This window comes from Cyanistes caeruleus, chromosome 12 (genome assembly GCF_971803275.1).
Source record: "Cyanistes caeruleus chromosome 12, bCyaCae1.hap1.1, whole genome shotgun sequence".
Lineage (NCBI taxonomy): Eukaryota > Metazoa > Chordata > Aves > Passeriformes > Paridae > Cyanistes > Cyanistes caeruleus.
In genome coordinates, this window is record NC_141712.1 from 9990140 (window position 1) to 10009768 (window position 19629).

Genomic DNA, 19629 nt, shown 5'->3' on the forward strand with positions numbered 1-19629 from the left:
AGGGTGGGCAGGGAGCATGTATGTCTGGAAAGAAGCTCAGAGCTTTTTAGGTTTCTAAGGCTGTGTGTGCTGTTGGGAAACTAAGAAGTTTACCAAAACAAGCAGAAAAAGTGTGGAGAGGGAATGCATTCAGTGAATAGATGCCATCTGTGCCTGAGGACAGACCAACAGCACAGGGCAGCTGGGAAGTTAAGGGCACCTCTGGAGCTTGTCCTGCTGCAGCCAGTCCTGTCTTTATATGCAGTGAATCAATTGTCAAATGAGGCAATGGTGAGGGGAGAGATGGTCAATGTTCTAGATTTAGAGACCTTTCTCTATCTACTAACTCTGTTTTGCTTCAAATCTAACTGCAGTGTCTGAGGCAGAGAGGATGGGATGGGAGGAGGGAGCAGAGAGGTCTCTGGAGCCACAGTGATGTTGTGAAACAGATGCAAAGTAGCAGCTCTAAATACATCCAGTGGAAGGACTGAACCTCTGGGGTGACACATAATGTGCCCAGCTCTACCACACGGTTCCTCTGACAGTGGTTAGCTGTGTAATTGTGCTTTGTCTCAACTTTCCACTTGGTGCTTTTGCTGTGTTTACTGCTCCTCTCGGTTGTGAGCACCAGTGGCCAATGCAGGGAACACATGCTGGGATCAGATAAAGACTGTCCCTCTGCCTTCCTACTCTGCCTCTTACCTTACGCTTTGAAGGGGCTTGGGATGGCAGCAGCAAACAAAGGTTGTTTCAGAGTGCTCTGCCTTCCAAAAGGAAAATGAATTCCTTTGCTATACAGAAGATTTATATGGCAAATTAGGTCAGTTATCATTAAGCTACTGCACAGCAGGACAAATCATAATTTTAAATACATTTCAAACCTAAGTACGTGTAAAATACATTCCAATGCAGTACAAATCAAGCCTCTTACAGCTGCTACATGGACCAGTCAGATGAACATGGAGCATAATAACCCAGGAATAAGTTAGTTTGGCTTACTGCTGCTTGTGATTATAATTAATATAATATAATAATATCATTAATACTGACATTTATGTTTACTAATAACCAAGTAAACTCAATGCTATCTTCTTAGGATAAGAAAAGTGTAAGTGTATAAACCAAAAACCAGTTTTCCCTGTTAGTCTCTCTGGGGTATTGTGTTTACCATAAAGATGTGCATGACCCTTTGTTCTCTAAAGGAGATTAAACAAATGAAAACTTATACCCTTATGCAACTGACCAACCATTTGGTTTTTTTCCTAGATTTTTTTCTCTGTTTTCTTGTTTCACAAATAACAAACTCTTTTTTTTCCTGGATACACTTTTTTGAGTCTCTATTTTTGATTATCACAATTTAGTTTCATGGCAGTCTTTATAATCTCACGGGCACCAGAGCCCTCTGCCAAGGTTTATGCAGATTTAAAGCCTGGATTAATCTCACCCAGTATTTATAAAATGTTCTGAACATATGAAGCACTATAAAAGAACTATATTTTTTTTTTCTTTTTTTCTTTTCCTTCCATGATTTCTGGAAGAAATGAATAAGAAGGACGCAGACACCCCTTCAAAGGTTTCACCTCCTGAGACTATTCTTTCAAAGACTTTGGCAAAGTCTTCCTGCTTTTTACTGCCTCTGGACTGCCCAGTTCCCTCATGCTGTTTCTAAAAGCTAGCAGATCCTGCAGAAACCTTTTGGAAAAAAAATGTCTTGATGCAAGGGGAGGCTGCTTTCAAACTCTGGTCTGCAGCTGGCAGTCAGTGGGAGGAGAAGCCAGTCTCCAAATCCAGGCCATCCCAGTAACTTGATGAAAATCATTAGCACAACTCAAGGAACTGCAGGCCTGTGCTGGATCTGCTGTGTTTCTCAGGGGCTGCTTCCAAAAATATTTCTATGTTTTGCTGTTTAAAGCACAGATAAAGGAGATGACTGGGAACTGTGGTCCAGGTTTAATCATCACTTCCTCCCCTTCTGTGTTATCAAGCAGAGGACAACGCTCAAAATCAAAACATGTCTATGGATGTCTTTGCAGTACATTTATGCCTGTACATAAATTAACAGATGTGTTTTATGGTAGCTGGACTCAGAATCAGATCTCGTTTTCATACTTGGGAGTGCAGCTTTTTAAAATGGAGTCATTGAACTTTCCCCAGTACTATTCAGAAGGCATTATGGGCCCATTTATTTTTACTTCCCTCCCCCCATTATTTGATAGTTCTTTTAAGAGTTGTGAGTTTTACTTGGTTCTTTTTGATCAGAAGGAAAAGGTACTGTAGGAACTGAGACGCTGCAGTGATTCTGGCTTTGAACTCACCAGGTTTAAAAGCCTGCAAGAACATTTTCCCTTTCAGCTTTCCAGCTGGCTCCTAGAGCTGCCTGATAAAGGGCTGTGGTAAATTGTCCTGAAGGACAGCTGGAAAGCAAGGCGCTACAGCCTGAACCCACAATGGAGCTGAGAGATATATATTTAGTTTAATCATATTAAAATTTAAATGTTAGACTTTAGAGTAGATTTTTTTTTTTTTTTAAATAAAATTCAAGTCATTAAAAAAAGTTCTCTGTTCCATTCCCTTGAGCTCGCAGGGTCCTGAGCTCCTGAAAATGCTGCGGCTCCATCTAGTGGCACTGCAGCCCCTGCCAAGCCTTGGGAATAGCTGCCACCCAGGAAAAATAGTGGGATTGGAATCCTGCATTTTCAGTAAAATTCTCTAACATTTCCTATCGATTATCACAGAGTCTCGCACTGTCTGGAATGAAAAATATTTAAATTTTAGAGAGATTAGTATTTGGAAGTTTATCGAGTGTATTTCTCTGCAGCATTCTTCTGAATAATCAGATTTACATATGTATTCCTATTCCTAATAAAAGGTTGTATGTTTAAAACTGACACACTCTCTATCTCTCTCTGTATATATGTATATAAAACTCTGTGGTGCTTGTAAAAGCAACTTTGATCTGAATTTCTTAAACACTTGGCAAACATTTATTAAGCATCAAAACATTCAAAATTGCTTGCTCTTTCCCCTCATCAACCATCTGTCCATCCACACATCCACTGAGTACAGAGATTGTGCACATGTTTAAACAGACAGTATACTGTATAAACTTTATTTCACTGTAGCTACTCTCAGCTCTTACTGGTCTGACATGAAAATTTGTGTCTTGTGTATCCGTAGAGCCTATACATATTCACAAAGTGTGAAGAACATATGTTGTAATGTGATCTTAATGTAAATAGGTTGGTTCTTCGGGGTTCTCACCTCATCCAGATGGGAATTGACATTTAGTATTTTACACCATTACAACTGTGTTTAGTTTTTCAACACATCTTGCTCCTGCCTTTGATCTAATAAAAAAATAAACATTCTTGATTTGATTTGCTCAGCTGCTGTCTCAGCCACGAAACCTAGATTTCATCTCGTGTCCTGAACTCGACTCCCATGCTGATTGTACAAATCTGTTGAATTCAATAAATGTATTTAGCCTTATTAAGATTCAGGAAAGCAAATATTATCCTCCTGTGATGCAGCAGATAACAGGAGTTAATAACAAGTATGTGATAAAGATCACAGGATTCCCTGTAAACAAGATGCTGCATTGCACAGAGAGCATCTTGTCTGCATATGTTTCATAAGTAACTAGGCATCCTCATGGGCTTCTTTAGTTATTTTAGAAAGTTGTGTAAACAGTATTATCTACTTAATGCCCCAAATGATATAATAATTGATATGGAAATGGGGCAAAGCTCAATAGATCGTAATGCAACTCTCCATGGACTCTTGGAGATGATCTGCCCAGATTTTATTTAAATATTCTTCTCACTTGTATGCAGCCTGTGGTTTGTTAGACATGCTGGGAAGATGTTGGTTGGAAAGCATTTTTTTTTCATCACCTTTTTTCCTGGGAAAAAATTAAATGTGAATTTATACTCGGATTTTTATCTGTTGTAGGCATATTTCAGAGATGTCAATAGCAATTGCAAAAGTAAGACCATAAAACTATATAAAAAAAAAAAATCAAAGCTCTGATGTACTGAGTGCTGTAGTTGAGAAAAGGGGATAATAACAGATTGCTGATGTATACAGTACTCTGTAGTGGTTGTGTGATTCCTCTTCTTTAGACTACAAGAGCACTGGAAAGAAATTCCAAAGTTCTAAGAAATACTTAAAACTGGAAAAAAATGTATTTCAAAATATTTTTCTGTTCCTTTTTGTGGAAAATGACACTGAAGTCTGTAGGTTTTTTATATATTCTAAAAATCTCTTAGGCAAGACTTTTGCTTTTTTGTTTTTGTAAAGTAGCAGTTAAAATATTTGTGCTATTCAACCACTTATTAATTCTTCAAATATATTAATTAGTCAGAAATGTTTTCCCTTGCATTGACATCTCAGGCAGTTTTCTCAGGTGTGTGACACCAGGCACAAGTGAAGCTGTGCTGTGGCTGCTTGTGCAAGATGTACCCAAGAACACACAACTGTGACACGTCTCTTTTTGCAAAGCTGGGATGCCAGTTGTGCTTCAGCGTTTCTTCAGGCAGCCACTGTGGTCTCCAGACCCCCCTGTATTAGACTTTGGGAAAAATCACTTCTCTTACTTGTACCACAATTGCCCCAGCTGTAAAATGGGGAAAATGATACGTTGGAATGCTAAAATATAAGTAAAATATAGCTTTATAAAAGAGGACAAAGCCATGTTGGTAGTCAAAAGAAATCTGAGATGTGATTAGTTGATCAAAGTCTCTCAGTGGGGTTTGTGACACTGCCAAGAGCAGAGCTTGGGTCCCAAGACTTTCAGCTGGAGACTGACTCCAGCCACCTTCCAGGTACAGAGAACAGCTGATGAAGGTTAATGATGTAAAACAGGACAAACGCCAGCAAATGCTTGTTTCCATCTATTTCATTAAACTGAAGAAATATTTTGTGAAAAGGACATGTTGTTTGGGGAGACAGGAAAAGGATTAAATGGATTTATTTATAAAACACACTTTTATCACTCAAATATTGTACAGCAGTGAAGAGTAGAAGTAAAATGGTTGTGAGGAAGCCAGCTTAGTTAATTTATATTATGCTCTTGCATATGGGGCAGTGACAAAGTTTCCTTCTTCCAGAATAGTCTCACTGATGCAATCCTGTTCCCTTTTGCTGGCCTGGCACCTGCAGGGGTGAGATGTGCACCCTGGGGACAGCACATGAACCCCTTGGAGACTGCACTAACATTTCAGCCATTGCTTCTCCAGGGGCTTCTCAACAGGAGTCAAGGGAGGGCAACAGGTCAAAAAGACAGGTAGATGTGTGTGAAAATGGTAGCTGTTTCTCTTTTGAGCCATTCTCAAGACATTATTCAGAGGAAAACTAGGATGATGTGGCCGGTGTAAGAGCACCCATTTCCTCCTCATGGAAAAGCCGGGACAATACAGCAACACTGCTCTATTGCTGCAAAGGTAATGGTAAAGGTGCTAATCTTGTCTGACTGCCTGCAGGAAATCTGTCCTACCTGCCTACACATTTCTGACTGTGGAAGGTAAAGCCATGTACAGGCAGAGGGAACCTGGTCCTTGCAGTGGAAGACAGTATGGGAGCAGGAGTGTCATTACCTGTTAGTTTAATAATGTGTAACTTCTGTTACATGTAATAACATGTAATTCACTTTGCTGTAAAAATCAACTGAAAAAGAATATGAGGAAGTTGACTCTTGAAATGTGTGTAAAAGGAAGCAGAATGCTTTTGGCAGGTCCAACCACTCTCTGAGATTTTACAGCTAAGAAATCAGAAATTGGCTGATTGTCTGAGGGGCAGATCAGCCAGCTTGGTCTCGCTACAGCACGATGTAATATAGAGATAATTTTGTAACTTCTCTAGTTTATAAGGAAATAACATCTGATTCTAAAGTGAGACTGCACTGGTACAGAAACTGCATTCCACAATAAGCACACAAATTTGGCAACTCAATACCTCTTAAATTCTCTTCTGCCTCAAGATATCCCTGAGAATTGGAAGAGCCTTGTATAAATCAAAGTTGCCTCTATCCTAATGCACATTTCCAAGTTAAATGCTGGGCTTAACTTATTTGGTCAAGTTTCACAGCTGTCCTCTTCTAAGAGTACTGAAAACCTGAATGAGGAAATTATATGGAGAAGTACTGTGTGAGGCAATAGAAGCACAGAGATTAAGTTACCTGTTCTAAGTTCAGACCAAGTCTGTGGCAGAACTCCAGGTGAAATCCAGGCTCTGTGGATATCTCTTTGTTGCCATAACTATCCTAGATTTTTCTTTCCAAAGATTTTCAGTGTAATCTCTGGGGAGATTAATAAATTTTAAATTTTAAAGATGTGCTCTTTCCTGGTAATTGTCCTTGCTAGACATCAGGTACTTATGGACCCTCTAATCTTGTGGCCAGCTGCAAGGTGAGGGTCTGTGGGTACAGGTAGGTATTCATGGACCATCCCAGAGAAACTGGGGAGAATCCAAGAGAACTCTGCCTGGGATGCTACAGGACATCTGCATAAGGATGGGAGGGGGCAAAAGGGAGGAAATAATTTTTTCCTATTCTTTTGTTTTTTCATCACAATCTGTTGTGGACTTAGAGCAGTGTGAAGGCCACGCTTCCTTTCTGCCTGAACTTGAAACTGCCTGAGTGTGATGCAGACCCCAGACATGTTTTTTTCCTGGCTGTTTTGTTACTGATTCATACAACCTCTAAGAAGCTGTTACCTTTGATCCATTTTAACTGTCCTGCAATAGGCTATGTTGTGGGAAGATTAGCCCTTAAGTCTCTTAATTAATTACTCTTAATTCTATTACTTCTGGTATAACTAGAAAAAAATACTAGTTGTCAAATAACAAATAATCCATGTATTTTGTGTTTAATGCCTAGCTGTTAATAGCTACTTAAAATATTAACATTCCATCCTAGACAGTCCTATTATTCTGTGTTTTTTTTCAAGACATCCTTCTTGTAACAATGCACAACAAAGTTTTTCAGCTTCGATGCATTTCCAATTAGCGGAATCTTTCATGTCTCAGGGAGGTAAATTAATACAGTTATTCCTATTTCATAGACAAAGCCATTGTGGTGCAGGTAGTACCTGTAATGGGAGTGCAGGCTGAAAGTGCTCAGTGGCCTTTGTTCAGCTACAAAAGGGAAATGAAGTGTATTCCTTCATCTGTGATGGAATGATCATCACTTGTATTTTTTACTCCCATCAAAGCTGACTGTAAACTTCTCCCTCCTCCTGCCCACAGCAGCTGAATTCAGTGGGAACAGGACCAATTCCATCATCCTCAGAAACGGCAAAGTGCCATTTGACCAGGCCCCGGCTGGAGGAGTAAAAAACTGCATTCAGTGTCTGAAGGTGCACCTTTTAGACTGCATCTATTGAGAAGGTATTTTTCTTCTTGAAAGGAAGCAGTTCCCACATGAACAAGTAACACCTCTGATTCTGTACATTTCCAAGTACTTTATTAATTGTATTTTCTTATTCTGACATCACATAAAATAAGCTATGTTCAAAATAACCAAATTAGAAATTATTATTTTCTTGCGAGCTGCCTTTAAAAAGCCTTAAGATGCTCCTCAGGTACTCCTCATATCTGTACAGTAGATGCAATATATTCCAGCATAGAAGCTAATGTTCCTTTGAAAATAAAAGATATTTAATTTAATTTTTTTCCTATTGTTCCTAATGTTATGCAAGCCAAACAGGTAATTTCCAGTTCCCACTCTTTCAAGAGTTTGCTCTTTCATTAAATTTTTCTTGTGTTCACCGTACGTACTCCCGAACTGCGAGTTCTTTCAGGGTAAAAACCCGTATGGGATCTTTCTTTGTCTTCCATTCTTCCAGTTTTTCTTGCAAAGACAGAAAATCCTTGCCAAGTTCATATGCCAGAGTGATCATTGTTTCTAACAGAGGAATATAATACCTGTGGCTGGTATGCACGCAAAGGCGTGTCAGAGCGTTTTCTCCGTATTCAAAGGCACTTGCTGGGTTTTCCAGGTCCTTGTGGCACACCACGATGGCACAGAGAGTAGGGACAATTGCAGAAGGGTTCCCTCTCGTCAGCCTTTCCTGCAGACCAATGACTTCTAAAAGGATTTCCAAAGCTTTGGTGTACTGGCCACCCCGCAGACAACCATATGCTTCCTGAAGCTCTGGCCTTGTTAAAAAGTCAATAAATTTTTTTGATCTTCTGATATATTTCATAGAATATAGGAGTCTCAGGTAGTCCTTGAAGGCTAATTTTCTTTCATTGATTATTTCTTCTGTGAAGTTCCCTGTTAGAGCTTTTTTGGGAAAGGTTACATCTTCCATTTCTTCACTATATTCCTCCAGCAGATTTCTGTGCAATTTCTCAAAATCTGAATAACGCCGCTCAATTACAGACTTGTTGCTGTCAAAACTCCCTGTTTGCAAAATGATGATTTTATACATCTAAACACAATCAAAGAGAAAAAAGAAGAATAAGAAGGGACCATTCTAGCCCCAGTGCAGTCAGATTTTGTCTGGTACTGCTATGAAAAGACTTTGTGCTTGTTCATTCCTCCAGCTGAAACACTCCTGCACCAATTTTCTGTGTGTAATCTCGTGTGCTCCTATGGCAGTGCTGCTACATCAGTTACTGTCTGGGATTATGGTGCATGCTCAGTGTAGACCTGAAAGATCTGCAGCCATCAAATTAAAAATTCCCACCTCCTGCTGTTCTGTACTTCTGTCACCAGACAGGCCTAGCATGTAAATAAGTTGTACATAAACAGGGCACTAACAGATCCCATCCTGCAAGGTGCTGGGAAAGCAAGCTAGCAGCAGACTGAAGCACATAAAAACACTTACAAAGCATTTCTGTATCTGTACTTTGTTTATAACAGCCATGGCTGCTGCAATCAATCATTTTCAGTGAACTGAATGAATTTCCCAGGCTTAATATTGAATGTAATCTATATTACATCGGTCATAATATTCAGAAATGCTCTTTGTATAAGACATTCCTAGGGATTTTGGGTGCTAGTAATGCTGTGAAAGAAGAGGGAGCATTTGGCAATATATCTGGTGTGTGCAAAAGTAAGATGGAGTAACTCCAAATCCTTTTCTCCCCTCTAAATCATTGCCCTGTATTCAACTTACTTCACATTTAAACAATATAAAAAAGTGACATTTCTACAACAATCTGCTATCCAAAGCCCTTCACTAGCAGCTAACAGCTGTGCTGCCCCACATTAACAGTGCTCAAGAGCACATCTTCCTCAGCTCTTCACTAATCCCAAGACCATAATAAATGTGGTATTAGGCAAATAGGTGCAAACCAAAGTTCTGTGCTGTGCTGTCCAAATAATCCCTTCTGATTCTGATCCAAGCACAGTGGTGTTGAGGAAGGGCCAATCCCTAACGTGTGTAAGCTGTGGTAGCTCCATGAGGCCAGTCCCACTGTGTCACCAGACACCAGCTAAGGACACAGACTAATGACCTCTTGGATGATGACCACGTCCAGTCAACTTCACCTGTTCCCACTGATTTATACAGGAGCTGGAGGGGTTTTGCTCATGCCAGTTATTTTCTTTGCTGCTGTTCAAAGGTGCAAAAGTACTCATGCTATGCCTGTCTGATTTTCTTCCTTGTTTTTCCTTAAAGAGAAATTCTCTCTTTTAATCTTCATAAATGAACTTTACAGGCACTTCTTGAAAGGTTTCTAAATTTGAGCTGACTTCTCTGATCTCTTTTCATTTGTAAGCACTATGACATTTTCCTATACTTTGTCCTGCTCCCTGCTGAAAAGTTTATACATGCCTGATGCATTCTAAAACAATCATAAGAGCAATTTTTTTTAAGCTATCATTTTATCAAGGGCAGCTAAGTGAATAATTTACAAGTACTTGCTTTTTTTATTTGTGGAGTGTGCATGGGAAAGGTAAGAAGTAGCACTAAATTAGACCGTCATTTAAATTGGCTCAATTTTGCTGTAATGTAAATCTTTTTGCCTAGGTTTGTGACTTATGATTATGTTTAATTGCACATATGCTGAATGATACTCTTGCTCTCATGCAGTTACACAAAACCAATTTTTAGGTATATTCAGAAGCTGAATACTCAGGAGTGTATGCAAGAAAAGCAGCAGCTAAGTAGGTGTGTTCAGCATGCAATAAGATCTTAGGACAGTCTTCAAAATATTTACCTGCTTCAAATTCCACCAAAATGGATCACCCAGTATCAGCAATGATGATTTTTGGCATTTTTCACCTACAGATCTCACAGACTGCAGCAAACAAGGAAATCATCCCTATCTGAATTTCACAGGAGTACGAAAAGGCACCCACCCTAGATCAGTCCTTCTGAAGGCCAGGAGCAGAATCAGAAATAAAAACTAAGTGTCAGTACTGCGAAAAAAGATACAAAAATCCAGCCTACTTAGTTGTTCCCAGTCCTCACACTCATGTTTCATCTTAAAAATATGACAGAAATATGCCACCTAAGGGAGCTCCAAGTAGGGAAGGGGAACAATCCCAAGCGATCTAGCTGGAGGATGTCTTAAACTTTGTCAACATCAAAGAATTCTGCACTTGTGCTAAGAGAAACCTCTGATGTGGAAGTTACACAAATGCACTGCAGCTGCTACAGCTGGCTAGCTCAGTGGAAGTGTAAATATACAGAAAATTTTACATTTGTGTGAATTTCCTTAATGTTGGCAAAACTCTGTGTTTTAAGGATACTCAAGATACTAATTTATTTGATAACAATTTTCCACTGCAGCAGATTTTGTGAAGTGACTGTCAGAGGGCTTTTTTAGATGCAGATTCCATCAGCCAGGCCCATAAAATCAGTGAGAAGAGATTCTACTCAGTGTGATCGTGGCTTGCAAAACTTGGCCCTCGGTGAGGCTTTCATGTAGTGAGGCCTGCTGTGTGCTGTGCAGACCCCTGTAGAGTGAATAAAAATTAATGATCTTCTTACATATTAATTTCTTAGCTTACCACATATTTAGAGAAATGGTGCTCTACAATTCTGGTTGATGGGATTTCAAAAAGGAGCTTGATTTGTTTGCACTGACGTTTTTCATTCCTCCAATATTCCTGAAGCTCCTTAGTGGTCATTGAAGAGTTGGGGCTTAGGGTTGCACTGGAATCTAAAACAAATATATTTAGTATTTCAGATTATATTTGCATTTGAAAAGAAAATTCTTATGTATTTGTTGTGAAAGGATAGCCTAGATTTTCTGTTGCTGTAACAGCAAGACCAAAAGACCCGTAAAATAAGTGGTTTGACTGCTAATAGACAGGAGCACAAGCTTTGAGGAAAGCTATTAGGGTTTGAAAGAAAACATATCACCTGCAGAATACAAAACTGTAGAGAACATAGTGACACAAAATATTGTATGTCAAGGTTGTAACCTAGGGTACAATCTGAGCAGGAGATTTGCTTCATCATCCCAGAAGTAGCCCCAAGAAATAGCCTTTTGAGTCAGATGTTTCTCCAGGCTTCTTTGTTGCTAAATGGATGAGATAATACAATGCAGCTGCAAATTCAGACATATATTCAAAAACAAAACTGACCCTACTCAAATATGAGGTTTGTGCAGTAATAGGAGAAAGCTGAGAAAACATGAATATCCTAACCTCAAAGTTGGCTAACCAGCTCAGCTGAAGGAGGAATTCTCACATTCTCTCTTTTTGTTTCTTTTGTAGCTGAACTGAGATGCCACAGTTCAGCTACAAACATTTTATACACCTCCCTCCTTTCCCCTCTCTCTCTTCCCACAGTCACATACATACACACACACACACACACACACACATATATATATATATATATATATATGTGCACATATAAAAAATATGTGACAGCTGGTTGGAGAGTTTGCTTACAAAAGAATTTCATGTATCATTTCAAAAAGGTGATTTCTCCTTGAAATCTTATAAAAAATATTCTAAATTATTCTAAAATAATTAGTCTTTGAAATCTACTGACAATGGATTTCATCAGGTGGCATATAGGCCAGCAAAGTGGATAAAATAAATGGAATATTTGTATCTCAGTGGGCACACTGGTTCCAGTTTCTAATCAAGGATGTCTTTGTCAAGGCAGTCAGCTGAAGTCAGTCTGCAGTGTATCTAGCATTCTGCCAGTGGAGGTGAAGGAGCACAATTGAAGGGTAAGAGAACAGCTTGATGCAGAAATAGACTTGTAAAGGCACCACAGTACTCTTTCAGTGGCCCCACTTTTACATGTTCTTAATCATTTGACCACACAGTTTCAATTATCAAGGCCTTGGGGGTTTGGCTCAATCCCTACAAAGCATCTATTTGCTAGGAGAGGTGGCTTTTATTACATCCTTCCAGCCTTAAAATCTTGATGAGATTATATACATTTTGGGTTATACATATAATTTTATTTAATAACAGACAAGAGCAATCTTAGGTATGGTAAGTGTTCAGTGCTGCCTCTTTCAAGGCATGTGACAGCTGCCTGCTTGAGATTAGCTTCAGTTTGGTGTCCTTGCTGATATTGTCTGGAAGCTCAGATTTGGTGATGCACAGAAAGTGCAGTCCCAAGCCTGGCTATCTGATGATCACTGCTTTCATTCCTGGTGTGTAAATTAAATCTGTGATACATTTTAGGCAGGAGGCATTTGAAAGGAAACCTGTGTATGTATATACACACCAGGATGAGCATCAGTTTCACTATTGCTACATTATTATTACAAGTGTAATCAAGGCTTAATTTCTGTGGAGTATGGCAGTAGAGCTTTGAACCACTGCTGCAATAAATAAGCAAAGTTTTTGATACAAAATATTAACAGCATAAACAGCTAGATGAAAAATAAAATTAAAGGGTAGCATCAACCTTGCATGTCATCTTTTTCTGGATTTTCTTTTCTCACTTGACATGAAATTTCAGCTTTGGGTTGATTTTCTTCTTCATCAGATGGACTTGTGGTAGAAGACGTTGTAATTCTGCTTACAGCTTCCAATAGCTCCCTTTCTGCCGTGCAGTGTGAATCTTGGTCCATTGCTTCTTATCACTGAAAGATTACAAACCCCAAGACATTTCTTAGCACCACCTCTTTAGGGGATCCAGTCTGGTAATTTTTTTATATTATTCATTGTTCTCTGTAAACTTGTATCAGCGCAACTTCATAAAAACTAAAGTAATAAATAGAAATATCTACATAGTGCAGAACCATTCCTATTACTGCTACCAGTGAAAAGTGTTTGGATGTTTTTCTGGAAGCTTAAAATCAAACAAGAAAGCCGTAAGAAGTTATGTTGAATAAGATTAGGAACCCAGTTCTTACCTATGAGAATTTTGTCATGAACTTCAGTGTGGGCAGGTTTCTTCCTCCTTGTATTTTGCCCTCAAGCTTGCAAGTAGGAACTCAGATGAACTAAAAGTCTTTGAGATAATTTGTATAACCAGTAGCCTGGTTCTCTTACATTGCTGAAATATACTGTTCTCAAGACTCATAAGCTTACTGTCTGTTCTTAATCACAACCTGTAGGACAAAATAGGGTGATATCTAAAATAGTATACAGTTTTTATCATATTTCACAGTGGCTTGGTGGAAGGAGATCTGAATGTACTAATTATTATAAAGAAATATTCTCCTTTTACTTGTTCTTTTACCCTACATATATTGTGCTACATTAGATCTGTTCTGCTAGGACCACTATTTTACCAAGTGCTTAACACAATATACTCCTACTCCAAAGACCATGTTGGCCACTCTGCTGCTTAAATATCTCCATGTTGAAGGACGTTTTTTCTTTTGTTGGTTTTTTTTAAACAAACAAACCTACCTGTTACACCACTGTGTTATATGAACAGCTGAAAAAGTTCTTAGAACATCCTAAAAACGTTGCCAAGGTGCTATGTTCCCTTATCATGAGCGAAGAGATGCTCACTGTCAGCTGAGTGAAAACCAAATAACAGAACAATACAGTTTTACAAGAAACCCTACTAAAATAATGCCCAAGCAGTGGCTATTACATAATAGGAGGTTTTAAGAGGGTTGTTGCTACATATCATTTTGCCTCCACTTGCCTAGCACACAGTTGTGCAATGCTAGATACAGAGGGTGAGGAAACTACTTCAGCAGACTTATTGATTTCTGGCAAGCTGAAAGGCTATAAAAAGAAAAGAAATTACTTTCCCCACTGGAAATACTGGAAGTGCAAACCACTTTCCTCTAACAGAAACCTTTCCTTTGGCTGGCTTGCACAAGCAAGTATACAGATGTTGTCACTCTTAATGAAAGCATCATGGAGTGAAAGTTCTTACTGTTCCTCAGTGCTCCTTATGATTTGCTCTTTGAACTTGAAGAACAGCCACTTACATATCGTTTACCTGCTCAGTCTTGTGAAAATCACAACAGTTTATCCCAAGAGCATATATAGCAGATTAAATGAGGAATCTGAAGATGACCAAACACATTTAAATGACAACTTTTTTTTGTGTTTATAAGTTGGGATAACTTTATAAGAAAAGTTGTATTTACATGGAGAGAAATCTTTGTATTTGCATAGCTTTATAGTCATAGGTGTATATATATGTATATATATGTGTATATGTATGTATATATATATATAGACATTATTTTAAAACATGGTTTACGGGGATACATAACACACTTGTAAACAGAAGAATGAAGAAGTGGATGTTACGACACACAAGTCCTCTGCCTTGAATATACGTACCTTGAATACTAGCTGCACCTCATGCAGTTTCATTTTCACTAATGAAAGTGATGAGCTAAAACTCATCACAAGCGCCTCTAACTAAGCTACCACTTAATTTTCCGTATTAAAAAAAAAAAAAAAAAAATCCAAAAGAACACACAACCCCCCCCCCCCCCCCAAACAAATGACACGATTTTATCTTGAGCAGACACTCATCCTGTTCCGTTCCGAGGTAAGTGCTGCTCCAGCCCTTCCTTCACAGGCTTTTATCGCTCTGGAGCCCGAAGCGGCCGGAGCACCCACCTGGAAATGGAGCTTTACTTGTGGCACATGTGAGCTCCGAGCGAGCCCACGCACCGCTCGCCTCGCCTTTCCGAAACGCAGAAGATGTCTGTGCCTTCCTCTAGCGGGCACATTCTGTGTCTCCCCAAAAGGAAGGAAGAAGGCTCGATTAAATCGCGCTTGCCCGTCCCATGGGCCGATGGCGCATGAGCCCTCAGCGCCCCGGGGCCGGCCCGGCCCGGCCCCTCGCGGGGCTCCAGCGCCAGGCCCCGGCCCCGGAGAGGCCTCAGCGCACTGCGACCGGCACAGTCCGTGCAAACCTCCCTAATGGAGCTGAAAAAACACTCTTAGCAAAAGGGAGATTAGCAGGAAAAAAGGAGCTAAGTATGTAAAATGTACTTATGTGGAAAAAGAATGCCCCTTGGGATGTCTTTAAAATACAGGCTTAACATCCAGTTCGGGAGACAAAATGCAGATGGCATCACAACAAACAGCCTTGCTCTGTGTAAACTTGCACTTCTGACAGAAATCCTGATTCTGCATAGTGCAGAACACATGATTAATTTCAAATACCTGCTAAATTAAAATTCAAATAGGAGCATTATCATACCTGACATGATTACTAAACTTGATATGGGTTTATGAGTGTGCCTAAAATTAATCCTATATGTGCTTACACTCATTGTTGAACTGAGGGCAAAATGAAGAAGAATGATGTATTAATCCACGTGTCCTTTGGCCCGGATTCTTCCTTTTGGAGTTCACTTCAGTTTGGAAATTTACTTTAAACCATCAGGATAACTATTTCTGGGGTAAATAATATGAACGCTATCTTTTTCTAGTAAGGTAAATTTCCCCTCTGCCAAAGTTCAGTCACTGAAAAACCAAGCAATTTTAACACAGCACAAATGTGGGAGGCAAGAATCCAAAGGACCACATGGATCCTGCCCCACACATTCCTTTAGAACAAACAATTTCAAATAATGTAAAACCAGGGCCTGGTAATGCTTCTCTTCTGCTTTATTTGCAGCATAAAACAATGCCAACTTTAACTTGGACTTGGTCTAAATGTAGGAGTTTTGCCAGAATAGCTGTCAGAATGATGAAAAATCCCTTGCATGCAGCTACAGCCACACTGGCAAAAGCCCTGGAGTAGATGCCGTTATATTGGCAGAGTTCTTCGGCCACTTTTGCATATTCCATGAGAAAAGTGATTTAAGTTACACCCTAAAAGAAATCTGTGCTTGCCAATTCAGCTCTAAGGTGTAGCTATACCAGCCAACACTTTTAAGTGTAGACAAGGCATGGGTTTCTGGCACTACTCTCATTCCTATAAAGCTAGATTTATGGGTTTGGTTACAATTGTGAGCAAAAACCAAGGGGGATTTCAGTGTATTTCACTTATGCTGACAGTTTACAGATGTATCTAAACTTTGAATTTGGAATCAGTTAATTTATGTGTTGCCAAAAAGCAATGTATTATCTTGTGATGCTTAGTGTTATTGTCCTGTTCTTGGTAAAGTGAAAAGAAAAGAAAAAAGTATATTTTTCAGTATATTAACTACTCTACTTTTAATTATTTCAGAATATGTAAGTTCTAGTAAAATTAACCTGGATGATTAAAAGAAATGAAATGTGTTATTATATTTACAAATCAAGGGTGTTCCACAAGACTTCTGCCTGTCTCAATAGAGTCAGCTATTATGGTCAGAGCTGGTTCCTGGGGGTGTTCCTCATGCCCAGGAGCTGTGACATCCACAGCAGGTTTGGCAGGCTGCAACTCCTCATCCTGCTCCCAGGAGCTCAGGTTTTGTCCAAACAGCACCTCACCCTTCACTGGGACCCAGAGCTGTTAGCCTGGCAGCGTTTTACTTTCCTAAGTGTCTATTTGATTAGCACATGCAAAACACACTGCAGTACACAGTGTTGTTTGCTAGCAGAATGCATAACTAATATTTCTCTTTATATTCTCAGCTATGTTTCCAACAGTCAAATATTATGTAAAGGTTAAACAGTAGAAAAATTTTACAATGGCAGCAAAGCATTCTGAGAGACAGGCAAATGCACTTACACTATCAATTTACATTAATACTCATAAAACTGTGGTAAATTTTAATGGAAAAGCATTTTCTGTCGTTTTCAGGGATGGAAAAGGGATTCTGATGCAGTGGCTCATTCCGAGTTTGTATTCTGTGAAAGCACTGACTTTGTCAGACATAAAGAGCACGGTTAAAATGCATCTGCCAAGGGATATGGGAAAAGTGTGCTCTGCAATAATGCAGGAGTGAGGCAACGTTAAAATCATAACAGTGCAGTGCATAAAAGGTTGTTGTCATATGAGTTATGTCCTCCAAACCCATTTAAGATGATATGACTCATTTTAAGAAGAATAACTGGCAAGTTTATGGCCAAAACTTGACGACCAGCCAAGAGATGAGCCAGCATTGTGATGCCATGTAAAGGATGCCTGCCACTATTGAAAGGCTGTGTGCCTTTGATAGCCAAAGAACCAAAAGGGATTGCTGTCCCAGTGCCAAACATTCTGCCTTGATTTATACCCCAATCTGGGCAGTTCCCATTTTCCCAATCAGACAGATTACACAAACCCTGACAGATACAATATTGAACCATAGACTACAAAGCTGGTAAAGTAAAACTTGGGAGCTAAACCAATGTCATATATTAACTGCAGTTTTCTGGCAAATTTTATTGGCATTTTATCACAGGCAGAGCAAGGTCTTTTTTTTGTTAAAGAATGTGGCTGTAATATCCCTACTACCAAATACTCTTTAGCTTCTGTCCTAAGAAGTGCAGCTTCAGGCAACCTCACAGTCTGTGCTGCTTTTTCATCTCAAGCCCCAAACTATTTAGCTAAACAAGATTTATTTTACTAAATCGTTCATTAAAACAGTAGATATGACAAAAAGCCCTAAACAAACAAGGGAAACCTGACATATTTATTCAAGCCCCTTTTTATCACATAAGTGATATTTAGAAAATGCAGTCATAATGTCTTTGATGCTTCTACAAGAATCTTTCCTCTCTTTTTTTCTTTTCTTTTTTAATGGAGCTGGATAAATACCAACCATTTCCATGTTTGAATTAGCAGAAAAAAAATCATCTGTTTTGAAGAATATTCTGCACTTTTGGGGCAATGCTGTGATAAATGAATACCATACTCCCATCCTGGCACAGCACAAAATTCTGTCCCATGCTATGCTATAACATGTAATTGCACAGTGTTGTGTCATTTGGAAGAGGAATTTGTTTACCATACTTCATTATTACAAAACATGTCTCTCTTAACAAGAGTGTGGTTTAAAGAAATCATTTGCTGTTTAATGGCAAATGTCTCGTGCTGGTGTTACTGACAGGGTTTTCAACATAAAAGAGACGTAGCAGGCCCATTGTACACTGCCAAAGTCCTGTTATCACTTTACAACTCCTTTATACTGCTAAAGGAGTATGAAGGAGCTTTAGAGTAAACAGCAGTCTTGGCCTGCCTTTCATCTGTGGTCTGTCAGTGACACGGAGCTGTGTGCAAGCCCAGTGGGTCAATAGGATATTAACTTGGGTTAAATGTCACAAGCACTGTTCTGTCTGCAGAATGACAGGCCCTGTGAATGGGCCATGTTGGTCATTTTTCCTGCTGAATTCGTACAGGGTTAAGTGCATAATTACATGGAATACAGAATGTTTTAAAATATTTGGTTCTGAATTATTAGGAACACTACATGTACTCATTCCTATCAAGCAGTTTGATATTTTATGCTCATAATGTATCTGTCCCCTTTTCTTCTCACATGTAATTATGGTGTACTTTGCCTAATACAGTCATGTTCCACATGTGATTTATTTATACCAAAATGTGAACATAATGACATTTGGCATAACAGGATTTATAGCAGGACATGTTAGTGCAGTTTGCAGTAGCACAAAAGGCAGCTCCACAAGCAGAGGCTGCAGCAGCTGTGTGTAGATAGCCACCTTGAGGATCAGCACAGCATGACTTGGGGTTACTGCATGCTCTTCTGCACAATGAGGAAGGCATAAATCTTGGTATATTGTTTAGTATAGTATATTTTCAATGCTATTTATTGTTTAAAAATTAAATGAGACTTTGAAATGCAATTTTTTTTTAAGAAACTATGTGGAATGGGTTAGTGCGAGCATTCATTCCACAGTTGATGGTATCTCATTGTTTCCTCAGGAGTTCCAAAAAACTGCTAGCAGGTGTCTGTGTCCTTTCCATCTTGTACATACCCACACAAATAAATCCCCCTGTTCTGCCTTCCCATCTTCCTAACAAAAGCCTTGGTAGGGACTCCCAGTGCTTCAGACCTTAGAAATGGGCACGCTGGCTGATTTGGGGCTACATTGGATGTGCTCTGGGCTCTGGAGAGCTACAGGGAACAGGATTTGCTGGAATAGCCTTTAGCTAATATTGAACTGCACATGTTACTAAATTACATAAAAACATATATTAGGGGAATGCTACAGATGCAAAGAAACCAGGTCTTTCTAAACAAGTGTTTATTCATGTGCCAATATTACAGTAACTTCCTGAGATACAGAATCAAATGCTGTATCCTTAAAAGATGATTCTTTGTAGGAAGTCCACTTTTAAAAAGGCAAAACTTTAGAAATACTTTTCATGAAATTTAAAGCACTAGTTTAGAATACTATATGAATAAAACCAAATCTTC

The 19629-nt window shown here is 39.2% G+C and overlaps 1 protein-coding gene across 2 annotated transcripts; it reads right to left on the reverse strand.

Annotated features, from left to right (window-relative positions):
• Positions 1-7416: 7416 nt before the first annotated feature.
• On the reverse strand, positions 7417-15382 carry SNX20 (sorting nexin 20). Of its 2 annotated transcripts, XM_023934787.2 has the most exons (5): positions 14945-15194; positions 13261-13458; positions 12810-12987; positions 10940-11091; positions 7417-8408 (listed from the first exon to the last, which is right to left on the reverse strand). In XM_023934787.2, the coding sequence occupies exons 3-5, from the start codon at positions 12973-12975 to the stop codon at positions 7740-7742; spliced, it is 987 nt and encodes a 328-aa protein (XP_023790555.2). In that variant the 5' UTR covers positions 12976-12987; positions 13261-13458; positions 14945-15194; the 3' UTR covers positions 7417-7739. The 2 variants fall into 2 exon arrangements, with proteins under 2 accessions (XP_023790555.2, XP_023790556.2); XM_023934788.2 differs by lacking the exon at positions 13261-13458 and having other exon boundaries at positions 14945-15382.
• Between the last annotated feature and the right edge of the window lie 4247 nt (positions 15383-19629).